The 15434-nt window shown below is 37.4% G+C and overlaps 1 protein-coding gene across 11 annotated transcripts in view; it reads right to left on the bottom strand.

Moving 5' to 3' along the window:
* Positions 1 to 10059: 10059 nt before the first annotated feature.
* Positions 10060 to 15434, bottom strand: part of FAM221B (family with sequence similarity 221 member B) — a 50927-nt gene continuing 45552 nt past the window's right edge. For 4 of the 11 annotated variants that reach the window (XM_031945335.1, XM_031945336.1, XM_031945337.1 and 1 more), the window contains 4 exons: positions 13026 to 13151; positions 12657 to 12854; positions 11817 to 11936; positions 10221 to 10400 (listed from right to left, as the gene is read on the bottom strand). In XM_031945335.1, coding sequence (XP_031801195.1) covers positions 10252 to 10400; positions 11817 to 11936; positions 12657 to 12854; positions 13026 to 13151 — 593 coding nt within the window. In that variant the 3' untranslated portion in view covers positions 10221 to 10251. Of the gene's footprint in view, positions 10401 to 11749; positions 11937 to 12656; positions 12855 to 13025; positions 13152 to 15434 lie in introns of all 11 variants that reach the window. The other 7 variants (XM_031945338.1, XM_031945345.1, XM_031945339.1 and 4 more) reach the window with 6 other exon arrangements.

Below are 15434 nucleotides of genomic sequence, written 5' to 3'. Positions count from 1 at the left end.
AAAGAACCAAGTCCATCAGAGTTGATCATCACATAAGCTTGTTGTTGCTTTGTATAATGTTCTATCGAGCACTTTTCTCACAATCCTTATGAGCAAGTATCATTATGACTCCAAAAGCGTAAATCACATCACCCAAGGTTATATTATTATTTATGTTATTATTAAGGTTATTGTTACTCGAAGCCAGATCTCTTGACTCAGAAGAGTTTAGCTTCCGTAAATCTCAGTTTTTCCCCTTTGGAGAATAAGGGTGATTTTAGGTTCTTCCAGTTTTGTGATTCTGGGCTAAGGGTTGTCTCTTGGGGTCAGACTAGATTCTCTTGTGAGAACATGCCGGACAGAAGATACAAAGATTGACAGGCACATCCTTAGGCATTTATGAAGCTGCCAGGTTCCTTTTTTTTTTTTTTTTTTTTTTGCATCCCTAGCCCTTGGCACAGTGCCTGGAAACCCTTGACAAATGCTTATTACATTGATGTTGCCACCTACTAAAATTGCTTCGAAAATAATCATCTAAAGTCATCTTATGTCCTTCTATCCTTACCCCTGCGACAGGGCAAAGGTTGCAATTTCTATTCCAAGAAAGAAGAAACTGAGACTTAAAGAAGCTCCCAAGGAAACATCAAATTGGCAACGGAAGCAAGACTGCAACTCAGTTCATGATTTTCTGCATTCTTCCTGGATCCTTACTCAGGAAATGGAAGAAGCTCAGGAAAGAGATAAATAAGGAAACGTTGGAGGATAAAAACAGGTCTGTAAAACAAAATTAAACCCTACCTTTTTTGATGGAATAGGTAAATGAGTACAGTGAAGAGAAAATATTTAAGTAATCCGTCTTCCTTTCCAAATGATGGTTGAACCAATTCCTTCTTTTTTTTTTTTTAAAGGAAAGTTCAAACTGAATACATAATCAAAGAATAAAACTAGAAAGTTCAATCTCAATACTGTTTTTTTATTTGATTCTCATAACAGTCCTGTGAGGCAATTAGTACAAGTATTTTTACTTCACTTACATCAGTTCATGTAAGTTTTCCCAGACTTTTCTGAAATCAGCCTGCTTACCAATTTGTATAGAACAATGATATTCCATTACATTAATATATCATAATTTATTCCCCAACTGATGGACATCCACTCAGTTTCCCAGTTCTTTGCCATACAAAAAGGGCTACTTTTTTTTTTTTTTTTTGAAAAATAAGTTATAGCTTCCAGGATGAAATACAAACCCTTGTGGCATTAAAAGTCCTTTGTAACTGGGTACTAGCATTTATAGACTTATTATGTAGTATTTTCCTTTACACATTTAATTTTTTCTTTGGTTATGAACTCAATAAACACAAACATGACATTTCACTGTGAAAAAAAGAAAACAAACAAAAAAGATTATATATGCAACAGTGAACTTCAATTATATATAGTTCGTTTTTTTCCACTCCATACAGCTTAAGGTAATCGTTTTACATAATTCAAATTTTAAAAAATTTATTTTTAAATTATGAACTCAACACCAAAAGAGCATTGCCATACATCATAGAACACAAAGAGAGAATATTATATGGAACTATGAAGTCTCCATTTCATACTACCTGATTTGTAAAAAAGAAAAAAAATACATAATAAATTATATATCCTACTTTTGAAACTGTCCTGCTTGTCTGTGCTTCCTTCTCAACTTTCATTCTTTTCTGTGCATTTGAAAAAAAAAATGTCATAATGACATTTTGTCGGGCATCACTATTACTAACTTCCTCTTATCACCTCAATAATTAATCAAGAAGAAAAAAGGGGGAAAAGCCTTGTAACAAATATTCATAGTCAAACAAAACCAATCCTAAGGTGTACATTATCTGAGCTTTGTACCCAGTACTTCACTGTCAGGACCCAGTAGCATGCATCATCACAAGTGCTTTGGAAACATTACTGGTCATTTCTTAAATCAGAGTTCTTAAGTCTTTCAAAGTTGTTTTTCTTTTTCAATGTTGTTCTTGTACATGTTTTTTTTTTTTCCTACTCCACAGTTCATATTGCTCAGGATTCTCTGATGTCATTTCTTTTGTCATTGATTATGACTCAATAATATTCCTTTACATTCATATATCATAATTTGTTTAGTTATTTCCTAATTCCTAAGAAACAATATAAGGTATCCCCTCAGACTCATTATTTTTTCTCTCCTTCCTTTTTTAATCCTCCCTTTATAATGAGAAAATTGTGACTGTCTTGCTAGTATTATCCTCCCTCTTAACCCCATCTTCCCCTTCCTTTTCCAATATTTGCCTGTGGTTTGATGTGAATCACAAAATGATGTGAATTTTTCACCTTTGTGCATTTCAAAGCTGAGGGAGGTTAATCTAATGCCTACTTCCCTCACCCTTTTCTCCATGCTTGTATATTTCATATAGTTCCATCAATTGTATGTTTTCTCACAGTCCCTCTAAAATCAGTTTCCTCTTTTGTGTTTTTGTCTCACATGACATTGAACCTCACAACTGCTTTAAACTGAATATCTTTATTAGTGATTGAATTTTTTAATATAGTTGTTGATAGCTTGGATTTTTATCTTTTCACAACTTATATCTTGGGGAATATAAGCCTGTCTTTTTTGTCTTTTGGAATATTTTATTTCTAGTCCTCTCATTTATATTAGAAGTTGTTTAATTTTGTGTGATCTTGATTTTAGTTTCCTGGTACTTGAACTATTTCTGTTTGCTTACAGGAATTTTCTTTTTTCTAATTTATTATTTACTTATTTTAAAGCATTTAGGTAAAACATATTTTTATGTTAGCCACATGACAAAAAAAGCAAAAAATAAAGCCAGAAAAATTAATTTCAGTTTGTACTCAGAGTTTATCAGTTCTCTCTCTGGAAGAGGATAACATTTTTCCATCATGAGTCTTTTGGAATTGTCTTGTATCATTGTATTGATCAGAATAGCCAAGTCTCTCTCTTAAAGTTGGTCATTGTGACAACATTGTTGATACTACACACAATAATTTCCCAGTTCTCACTTCAGTTTGCATCAGTTTATATAGATCTTGCTATTTTTTCCCCCTGAAACCACCCCCTTGTCATTTCTTATATAGCATAACAGTACTCCGTCACAATCATATAACACAACTTGTTCAACTATTCTTCAATTGATGAATATCTCTTTGTTGCTCAATTCTTTGTCCCCACAAAAATAGCTGCTATAAATATTTTTTATATATAGATCCTTTCACTTTTTCTTTGATCTCTTTGATATTAATGGTATTACTGAATCAAGGAGTAGACACAATTTTATACCCCTTTGAACATAGTTCCAGATTGCCCTTCAGAATAGTTGGACCAATTTACTTCACTCATAATTCATAAATATACCTATTTTCCCTCATCCTCTCCAGCACTGTTGGAATCCTAGTGTCAACTCAACTTGAAACAAGGTGAAAACTCAAGGGTGATGTTAGAATCCTGGTATTAACTCAATAGAATTGATACAGTGCTTATTGGTTCACACCTTAGAGCAAATCCTTACAAGGTGATAAGTTGCTAATACTGATGGAAACAATGCTTGTGCTCACACCTTTAGAGAGCTCATAAGTATCTAAGTACTCAATGGAGTTCACATGTTTGGGAGATTCAGGGTTTAGAAAGAGATATCTGAATTCACACCTCCCTTAGGGCCAGAGAGCATGCTGGGAGATATCCCACAATCCCACTCTTGGAGAAGTAGCATAAATACAGCTCCAGAAAGAGTTCTCTTGTGAATGTTGACTGGGGTCCGAGTGGAGGACTCTGGAAGAAAGCCTACAAGCCTTATCTTGGAGGCAAGAGAGATTTATCATATCTTCTATCTTGGTGCTGACTGGAGTCGGAAGGACAAACCTTTGGATTTGGAGACATTCAAGTGGAGCTCTTAGAACCAAGTGGAGGGATAGGCCTCTGGGCTAACCGGGCTGTTTTGGAAGGAGAAATAAACGTTTGCACTTTTATCAGCTGGCTGCGATTTTGGAGTAATTATTTATTTCAACTGAGACTAAGGCTGCCTCCAGAAAACCTTCGCACAGCACTGTGCCTCAAAATTGTTTTTATGTTGCCTTTCTTTAATCAATAGTGATTTAGAGCATTTTTTCATATGACTCCAGATACCTTTAATTTCTTCAGAAAACTGAGTATTTATATGCATTAAACAGCTATCTATTAGGGAGTGGATCTTATTTTTAAAATTTGATTCAGTTCCTTACATATTTGAAAAATGAGGCCTTTATCAAAGAAATTTGCTGCAATTTTTTTCATTGTCTGTGGTACATTTTAGCAAGATGTAGTTTCCCTGCTGATGATTTTTAATTGGATCTATTTCTGCATTTGCTTTATCTGAGATCATGATTGCTACTCCTGCCTTTACTTTAGCTAAAGTATAATATATTCTGCTCCAACCATTTATTTTAACTCTGTGTGCCTTTTTATTTCAAGTTTGTTTCATGTAAACAATATATTGTTGGATTCTGGTTTCTAATCCATTGTTATCTGCTTCCATTTTAATAGGTTAGCTCTTCCATTCACATTCACAGTTATGATTACCATTTATTTCTTTCCATCTTGATTTTCCCTTTTTTATTTCCCTATTGGATATGTTTCTATGCCCAACTGAGTGTGAGTGTGTGTGTGTGTGTGTGTGTATTTTCTCCCTTTTAACCATTTCTAATAAGAATGAGGTTCAAGAATTGCCCACCAACCTATTTCTCCCTCCACTATATAAAACCCTTGTGTGTCTCTTTTATGTGAGAAAATTTCCCTATTTCAACTATACTTTTCCTCCTTTTCCCAATGCATCTCTCTTTCTCATGCTTATATATTTGGAGATTCCAACATAATTCAAATCTATGTAGTCTATGTAGACTCATCCTAACTGCTCCAATAATGATAAAATTCTCAGGAGTTTCATGAATCAAATTTCCATAAAAATAGGAATAAAATCAGTTTAGCTTTGAGCCCCTTATGGCTATTCTTTCATGTTTACCTTTTTATGCTTCTCTTGAATCTTCTGTTTGAATGGCCTATTTGAATAGGCTCTGGTATTTTATATCAAGAATGCTTAGAAATCCTCTATTTTATTAAATATCCATTTTTGTACCAGTTTGGCTGCGTAGATGATTCTGGTGGAATCCTAACTTCTTTGTCCTCTGAAATATCAAATTATAAGTTCTCTGCTCCTTTGAAATGGAAGCGACTAAATTTTGCATGATCCTGTGTTGCCATGATATTTGAATTGCTTCTTTCTGGCTGCTTGCAATATTTTTCCTTGATGTGGGAGCTCTGAAATTTGGTCATAATGTTCCTCCTGGTAGTTTTCATTTTGGGATTTCTTTCATGAGGTGATTAGTGTATTTTTTTTCCAACTTCTATTTTATCTTCTGGCTCTAAGCTGTTAGTGCAATTTTTCATGATTTCTTAAAAGATTAGGTTCCAAATTAGGAACCAAATCAGTTCCAATAGAGCAATAATGAATTGAACCAGCTATACCCAGCGAAAGAACTCTGGGAAATGAGTATGAACCACTACATAGAATTCCTAATTCCTCTTTTTTGTCTGCTTGCATTTTTTATTTCCTTCACAGGTTAATTGTACACTATTTCAAAGTCTGATTTTTTTTTTTGTACAGCAAAATAACTGTATGGATATATATACATATATTGTATTTAGCATATACTTTAACATATTTAACATGTATTGGTCAACCTGCCATCTGGGAGAGGGGGTGGGGGGAAGGAGGGGAGAAATTGGAACAAAAGATTTTGGAATTGTCAATGCTAAAAAATTACCCATGCATATATCTTGCAAATAAAAAGCTATAATAATTTTAAAAAATGGAGAAACTTAATTGTAAAAAAAAAATTAGGTTCTTTTTTTGATCATGGCTTTCAAGTCAACAATTCTTAAATTATCCGTTCTTAATCTATTTTCAAGATCACTTTTTTGAATTAGATAGTTCACATTTTAATTTTTTTTCTTTTGACTCCTGATTTCTGGGCCTGCATTCTCCCTGTTAATAGATTTCTCTTGTAGACTTCCCAAGTTGTTTTTGGCTAGAAAAATATCTTCTGATCTTTTGTTGGTTCTGCTGCTCCAAAATTTGATTTGAAGTATTTTAAAATTGTTTAGAGGGGTATGTTGGAAGAGTTCAGCTAGGGTCCTGGCTTGTAAGTTACCATCTTGTTGGGTTTTCCCCTTTTGATGTTGAAGCTCTGGATTTTGGCTGTGATATTCCTGGGACTTTTCCATTTTAGTCTCCTTTTAAGAGATTGGTGAATTTGTAATATTTTTACTTTGCCTTTTGGTTCTAATAGTTCTGGACAGATTTCACTTTTGGTTTTTTGAAATATAATTCCCAGGGTTTTAAAAATTCATAGCTTTTATAAGTCCAATAATTCTCAATTACTCCTTGACCTGTTTTTGTCCAAGTCAGTTTTTTTGATATCAGATTTTTATATATTTTTAAATTTTATTTTGTTCATATTTTTTTGACTCATGGAGTCTTCTGATTTTCAGGGACTGAATTAAGGTTTACCTTATTTTCTCCTAAGTTACTTATTCTCCTTTCAATTCTTTCCTCAAGACCTTTATTTCATTAAAAAAAAAAATCTATTGCTTCACTTCTAGGTATTCAACTAGTTCTTGAAAATCTCCCCCCTCTCCCCTCCTTTGAGTCTCTCTGGCATTTATGGGTTAACATTTGCAATAATTTTTGACATACTTTTAAAAAACAATCATTTCTCCAGTCTTTGTTCCTAAACTGGAGTTTTGTCTTAAAGCCAAACTTTATCTCTTGATACACTTTTGAATGGTGTGTTCAACCCAGTTTAGTCCCTGGATTCTTAGGCTGACCTCCATTTTCTAGAGTTTGGGCTCCCTAAATTTTAGAGATTGAGAACCCTGAATCCTCAGATCATTCTTTATCATCTCAGGGATGAGTGTTAGGATCCTCAAAGATATTGTTCTTGTACTCTCATCATTGCAGCCTGAACTGGGCAACATTTTGCTTGTTGCCTGCTGGTGCTCCCTGAAGTTTATAAGTCCCTATTTGGGGCTGTTTAAACATCCTGGAACTTAAGGGGAACACTCCACCCTTATTCTTGGACACAATCTTTCAGGTTACAGGTATTCAATCTCTGGTTGTGCTCTGTAAATTAAGTACCCTTTCCTTTTGCTTATGGTCTGCTAGCTGACTTTTTGTGTAGTTTTGAGAAGGAAAAATCACTAATTTCTCATTGAAGTTCTTAATTGTTTGGTCTGGAAAACTTTAAGGTTTTGTTGGTATATATTTTTTTGTTAGAATAGGTAGCTGCTGCTTATTCAGGTGGCCATCTTGGCAAAAAAAGCTGTATAATTCAAAGTTGCCACATCACCTCTTAAGTGTTGTCCTGCAAAATAATCCCACACATTGTGTGGATTGAGGCAGCTGGGTGGTGTGCTGGTGGGCCTGGAGTCAGGAAGTTGAGCTCTAATCCAGCCTTACACACTTACTGGGTGATCTTGGGCAAGCCACTTACCTTGCAGGGTGGTTGTGAGAATCAAATAAAATAATATTGGTAAAGTACTTAACAAAATTCCTAGTACATTAGTAGGTATTAGTAGGTAAAAAAAAAATGCTGGTTATGATGATGTCAGTGTCTGAAAATGTTGGTTGTTTCTTTACCTTTAGTCCATTACCTCTCTGTCAAGATTTATTTTCAGTTGTCTGGAGTTATAATTGGCCATTGAAAGATCAAGTTTTTATTGTATTATAGTTATCATACAAATCTTTCTCGTCTGAACATTTTATTCTGCGTTAGTTCATGCATGTTCTAGATTTCTCTGAATTTCTTCCTTTCATACTTCTTTTGTGCCTCAATATTATTTCATAATTTGTTTGTTGTTCAGTTGTGTTTGACTCTCTGTAATTCCATTTGGGGTTTTCTTGGTAAAGATATTGGAGTGATTTGCCATTTCCTTCTTCAGCTCATTTTATAGATGAGGAAACTGATAGATAGGATTAAATGATTTACCCAGCATCACACAGCTAGTTAGCATCTGAGTCTATGTTTGAACTCAGATTCCCCTGACTCCTGATTTGGTGCTCTCTCCACTGCCCTACCTACCTGCCCCATCATTTATTTAGATATTAACTAATTGATGGGCACTGCACTGTTTTTTTTTTCTTTTTGCTACAATTAAAAATGGTGTTATACATATTTTTTCACTCTTTGATTTCTTTGAGGTACCCAAACCTAGTAATGGTTAAATTTGTAGTTTAATGACTCTTGGAGTATAACTCCAAAATACTTTCCAGAATGGTTGAATCACTTCATACTAACAGTTTATTAGTGTGGCTGTGCTTCTCATGGCTCATCCAACAATCATCATTTTTCCTTCTTTATCTTTGAAAGTCTTATACTTCGTACACTTTTTATTCCAGGCAGCAACTTTTTCTACTTGTTCTGTATTTATGACACCCTATCTTCTAACTCTGTGCTTTCCATGGCACTGTTCTCCATATATGGAATGCATTTCCTTCTCTCCTCCACCTTATAGAATCCCTAGCTTCCTTCACAACTCAACTTAAGTCATATATATATCCTATAGGAAGCTTGTTTTGATCACTCCAAGTTGCTGCTATCCCTGGAAATCTCTCTCTCTCTCTTTCTTTTTCTCTCTGTGTATGTATTTTTATCAATCTCAATATAAAGGTACAGATAGACTTCTAAGCTCTTTATATCTATATAGCTTGTATTCAATTTTCTATGCATATATAATCTCCTTGAAAGCAAATACTGTTTGCCTTTGTATCTCTGGTGCCCAGGCACAATGCTTGACTTACAGTAGCTCTTAATATTTATTGAATTGAATCATAAATCATACTTCCTAGGTACCATTGACGTTTAATACTGTAACAGGACTGGTACACCTAGTGGGTCTTATGGCTAGAAAAATTCAGTGCTTTTTCTTCAGGTAGGGTTAGTGACTGATGAGGCCTTGATCTCTCTCTTCTTTTTCTTCCCCACCCAGAGAAATTTTTACACTAACAGGAAAGGGTAAAGACTTAACAGGGACAAAGCTTTAATAGTGAGATTTTGGGACTCCTCAATAGATGAGGAAAGGAGATTGGTTTTGGGGCCTTTTGGAATCCCTGAAATTGTACACGAGAGGCAACTACCTAATCAGAAGGTTATTCAATTTATAGATGTATATTCATGCCCACCCAACATGGACAGGATATAGATGTGTCATAGGTATCATAGATGGTCAGTTTTCATTGAGTACCATTTTGTAGGAACAGGTGATTGCTACCTAATTTGGCAAAAAATATAGTTCTAAGTCAGATCCAATCACATCTCCTCATCATTTTTGCAAGCTAGGTATGGGTTTAGCCCACCACAATGACAACATATGAGGAAGGGACTTGGGATGCAGCAGTGAGGGAACTGCACTGAACCTTCCCAGCCTTCATTAGCAATTCTTTGCATTCATTTCACTTTTACTTCTCAGGCAGCATTTCCAAATCTTGTGTCCTGTACCCTGATCATCATTCTCATCTCAACTTCCTCCCCTCCCTTTAGAAACATGGACTCTTGTCCCTAAAACCATCCATTATACTGACATGTGTACATACTCATACATATCTGAGCTATTGATGCAAATATAGGCTGTTCTACCTGCTCTTTTCTGATTAATTTAAAGCCCAAGAGAGGTCTATTGCTGATGGTATCAGTGTTTACTTTACTTTTTCTCTTTTCAAAAAGAGAAAATTTTAAGAGTAAGATATATATCAGGTGTTTCAAAGGTCTTAGTGTAGTTTTGAGCTTTTAAAGCTTAAAGTTGTACTAAGACTTTGGGACACTGTAAGTATGTGGTAAAACTCTCTCCACCCCCACCCACATCCCCTATATTCAGATCAATATTGGATATATATACACATACTCAATACACTAGTATGCATGTACACATGTAGCTATATGTGAGCATATAACATACTGCACACACTATATTATATGTATATATATCCATGTCCACAAACCTCCATTACACATGTATATGCATTCATATGAATTCATATATAGGCAATACATACAGAGTGCACTAGTATGCTCACACACATCTATGTTTATCCATGTCCATATACTGTGGACATATCTTTATTTTCTGGCGTTGGAGCCCAGCTCACATGTTCCTATGCCGGGTGTAATACTGCATGTCCCTGGGGAGGGAAGAGCAGAGTACGTGAGAGTTGAGGATCAGAAGGGCTTGCTGGGGCCAGGACCAGAAGGTCCAGGGTGCCCAGAAGGGCCTGGGGGACTCTGCTTCACAAGGGCCTCATATTCCGAGGAAGGGAGGATGATATCTCGGAGGGCAGGCTTCTCAGCAAAAGGTATGCAGTCAGCTCCTGGGGGGAAACCAGCATGGGGTGGGGGAGAGGGATGGTCATGGATAGTTGTGGGGGGTGGCTTTGAGGAGTGAGTGACAATAGATGGGATGGGCAAGAAAAATGGTTAGTTGGAGGGTACTCTGAGAGGTATGGGGAATGATTACATAAAAGCTGGTCCTAGATCCAAGGAGAATGGCACTGGAAGAATAGATATAGACAAAGGGATTTGGGGGAAGAGGTGGGAAATTGGGGCAGATACATAAAAAGAAAGTCAGAGTGGGTGGGTAGGTTATGGGGATTGGGAAACCCCTCACCATATGACCCTTCTGCACTGTATGGCCCTTCTTTCCAAATAGAATTTTTCACCATATGGTCTTCCTTACCTTTTGACTCTTCCTCCATATGGCCCTCATATTTCTATACAGCCAGCTTCATTATATGGCTAACCTTACCATATCACCTTCCTTGACATATGGCTCCCTTGTCCATCTGGCCTCCCTTACCACCCTCATAAGGCTATCTTTCCATCTGGTCTTGTAAGGGGAATGCTCATCTTGCTTTGTTGGGATTTAATATGCATATCCAATTTTAGTGTTTATTTAACATACTATATGCTATAAAAACATAATTAAGGGACTTTAGGATAAGTCCTTCTCCCTGAACTGAGAATCCCTCAAGGATGAGTCTTCAGGGAGAATTTGGGGAATTGATCCAATTTGATAACATAAATTTGAGCCACAGTTTCCTCCTTCTGCTCGCTCCTTTGTTTGATACCTCCAAGGAGAGAAGGAGGCAAATGGAGCAAAAACCTTATTCTTTCCATCTAATTTTGAGGATGGAAGGAAGTGAGTCAGAAGTTGAAATAAAGGAATAGAACCAGTGACTTGTTGCTCTCTAAGCTGGATCAGTCAAACCAATCAACTTTGTTTAGACTTCAGTTAAATTTGGATTAAAAAAAATTCTCCTCTCTTTTTATGCCAATGTGTTAGTTATTCTTATTAGTTTTGTTCTCTTTCCCTTTAATTTTTGAGTAAAAAAAGTTCCTTTCGCTAAACTGTAGCTTTGTGTTGGCTACAACTAAGGGGGCTGGGGAATATGTGAACCCCATAGGAAGTATGTATGGTGATGGCAGCACCCAAGCCACCTCCAGAAGCTAGGGAGAGAAGGCAGAATGGGGAGAAGGGAGGAGAAGACCCAGGAGAGACAGCTGTGGCTGCGGCAGTGCTTTACTACCTGGCTCTTCACCATGTGGTGTAACTGATCACACTTTGTACACATGGCTCCATTCCATGTACAATCCTCCTCACTCCTCCAGACGCCTCCCTCACCATGCCCCCCCCCCCCCCTTAGCGCACAGTCCCCCTCACCATAGCACTCCATTCTCCACATGTCCCCCTCATTGTACAGCAACCTTCGTCGAACGGCTCTTCTCACCAATTGGTCGCCCTCCCTGCCTCCTGGTCTCCTCCGATTCAAAGAAGGTCTCGTGCTCCTCCCATCTTCGGTCACACGCGGCACAAAGGAAGTTTGACTGGAAGAAGTTACACTGGCAGCCTGTGAACCCGCCGAGGGAAGGGGGCAGCAGCCGCAGAAGACATGGAAAAAAATAGAGCATCCTCTAATCTTGGTTCCCCTCTCCCACTTAGATCTTCCCATTTTCATTCTTTTCACTCATATTCATAAAACACTTCCCTCTCAATTCTCATTCCTCTCACCACTCCCATTTTAAACTTCAGCCCCATCCCCACTTGCATTCTAACCCTATTCTGAACCCCGATGTCTATATAACTAGCCTCTATTCCCATGCCCAATCTCTCATCATGGGAATGATGAGGTAATGGGAATCCATTATCTCTGCTCGCCTTCCTATTCTGATTTTGTCCCCTTTTCTTTTTCATTCCCAGTGCTATTTCTATCCCCTATTTCCATCCCTAAAATGACACTTTTGTGTGAAACCAGATCAGTTGTAAATAAATCTCATTCTTTTGTGCATCTGGAAGACCCGAGTTTGGATTAAAAAAAAATCCTGAGAGGAGGGCTTTGGTTTCCCTAATTCCACTTTTTTCCATTACTCTAGCAAATAAATCTCTTTTGAGTCTTTTGTGCTCCCAAAGAACTACTATAAATACCCTTGGTTGCTTTCACTCCCTAAGTTACTTCCCACAGTAGCCAGTGCTCCATCTCCACTCACAATTCTATTTTCTTCAATCAATTAATCCTTTTATCCCTCCCTCCATTAGCATTTCCCATCACCCGTTCCCAGGGGAGTGATACCACGATGTCGACAGGCATGGGACCCCGTGGCTAAGTGCTCCTCGTGGTTGTGTTTGCAACGACAAAGGGCCCTCCAAGCTTTGGGATCAAAACCGGATCGTTTCTGAAGCCAGAACTCTCCTACTTCTTCTGGCCGTGATGGGATGAAGCAGAACATTTGACACCGGCATGCAGTCTTGGTACAGGGAACAGATATATCTGTGTGGGGGGAAATAGCAGGTGGGGAATGATCTATCCCTCCCATAACTGACAGGATCTAGGCCATTCCCCAGTGCCTGAGAGGATCCAGCCTTTATCTCCCTGCTGTAAAACTGGATCTGGATGCCCTCTGCTCTCTGTGATAGGAGAATTCTGCTTCCCATCTTCTACCTTTTTCTTTTCTACCTGAGACGATCCGGTGATTGGCCAGCAGGTGTCCACAAAAGCACTTTGACTCATTTCCAATACGGTAGCAGTCCCATAGGTAATGAGGGCAACGCCAACCAATGTAAAGACCTGAGGACAGGAGGGACAGAAGAGGACTGAGTGACCAGAAAAGGGGTCATGCTGCACAAAGCTGGGGTAAATTAGGTGGACCACCTGACTGGACAGTTTGGAAGACTTTCATTTATGCTCCTATCCATTCTCTTCTTCAGGGCTGATACCTCAAGAGCAGATACCTCTATTTCAAGGGTAACAGTGTTATGGTTCAATGAAACAAGTTTACTAGGAGTCAAAGTTGCTGGCTTCAAATGATCATTTTGCCACTCATTACTTACATAAACTTGGTCAAGTTATTAAACTTCTCTGGACCTTAGTTTCTTCATCTGTAAAATGAGAAAGTTGGATTACATGACTCCTAAGGTCTCTTCTAGCTCTTTATGAATGAAATTATGGACATACTGCAGCAGCTAGTCCCTTCTGTTCTCCAGATACCTTACTTATGCCTCAAGAATTTTCAGTTATCCCCAAATAGTCTCACTTATTCTTGGAAGAGTTTTCATTATGAGTGAACTTTTCTAATCCAAATTGGAAGATAGAATTCTAGAATGTTAGAGTTATAGGGACCTTAAAAATCATCTAATACAACTTCCTCAGTTTATGAAAAGGAGGTAGACATTTCTGGCATTTTTTCTTCTAGTTCTGAACTTAATACTAATTAGCTGCATGCTTCTGACCAGATCATTTCAGATTTCTGGGATTCAGTTTCTCACCTATCTTATGAGGATTTTGGATTAAATGGTATCTTCCTGTGATCCTATGAGGGGCAAAAGAACCTATTTAAATCAAAATCCAATATCAAATTGGAAAGGGGTTGCTTTCCCTCCCTAAATTAATTCAACATTTATTAAGCAGCTACTATGTGCAAGGCCATGAAAACTTACATTAGACTGAAAGGTAGAACATATAAAGAGATAGATAAATTTTGGAGGAAGAGCACTAATAATTAGGAGGAATCAGTAAAGGCTTTAGAAACTTAAATATTGAATGAAATTAAAGATTCTATTCAGCAGAGCCCAGAGGGAATGAACTCTAGGCCTTTGTTAAAGGATGGAAAGTTGAATTTTGGTGGGGAGGCCAATTTAGTTGGAATATAGAGTAAAAAGTAGTAACATGCAACAAATTTGAAAGGCAGGTATAGCCAGATTATAAAGGGATTTCCGGGCAAGTAGCTTGTATTTTATCTGAAGTACTATACAGAACCCCTGGAGATTTATGAGAGAAATATGGTAGAACCATGAAAAGGGCCTTTAAAAAAAAGAAAGGGACATCCAGGAGCCATTGGATTAAGTGGTGTTAGCCCCAGGAATAAAATAATTGAGAGATATGTCAGGATTGACTCTAAAAACAAAGAAGTGAATTAAGAAATAATCAATGGAGTCAATCTGTAGTCCCTGAACACCAGGAATAATTTTAATTGTCAAGATATCTTGCAGCCATGTTTCCTTATCTTTTTACTAACAATAAAAACTCTTAAAACCTGAAGTGTACAGAAGCAAACCTTTGTGCATTTGCTTCAGGGACAGGGACAGGGACAGGGACAGGTAGAGAACATTAGAGATTTTGTTTCCATGCTATTGGAATGAGGGGAAGGAAGGAGTGAAATTCTTCCTAATCAGAAGCAATGATTAACAGCAGCCAGAAGGAATAGGCATTAAATTCCTGGGGCCCACTAAAAAGAACAACCATGAAAAGGTAGTCACGCTGGGTCAGAGAATTGTCCCTGAGAATTCGTAATGATAGGAACCCTTCATCCCAACAATTTGATTATAAGTAGAGGATCTAAAACTTCTTTGGACAGGAATAACCCATGTCCTTAGTGGAAACATTACAAGATGCTTTTAACTGCTCAGAGTTAAGAGATCATATTCATTAGAGAAATTCCAGGATGTCAGAATCCTATGATGTTATTCGTCAGATGTTCACACCTGAAAAAAAAAGGAAGAGAACAGATAGTATATAGAAAGAAGTGACTAGGGGTAGAGATGGAAGTACTTCTGAAGAACTGTAAGCAAAGAGCCAAACTCTGAGACAGAAATAAGGGGGAAAAGGCTGTGATTCATGGAAGTGAGTAGAGATGGGAAGAAGTGTTAGTATTTCGTGATACTCCCATAATTAAGTTTCAGGTTTGACCTTTCAGAGGTTTCAGAGACCTACGGAGGTTTTTTCTCTATCTCCCTGTTTGGAGAATTGTAGTAGATTGTACCCAATTATATAAAGTGCAGAGTAGATTCTACCCCTTGGCTTATTTTTTACTTTGTGTTTCTTTCATTAAATGCTTTTGTTGTTGGAGTTAGG

Source organism: Sarcophilus harrisii, chromosome 1, assembly GCF_902635505.1.
Source record: "Sarcophilus harrisii chromosome 1, mSarHar1.11, whole genome shotgun sequence".
NCBI lineage: Eukaryota > Metazoa > Chordata > Mammalia > Dasyuromorphia > Dasyuridae > Sarcophilus > Sarcophilus harrisii.
This window is presented reverse-complemented; position numbering and strand designations above follow the sequence as displayed.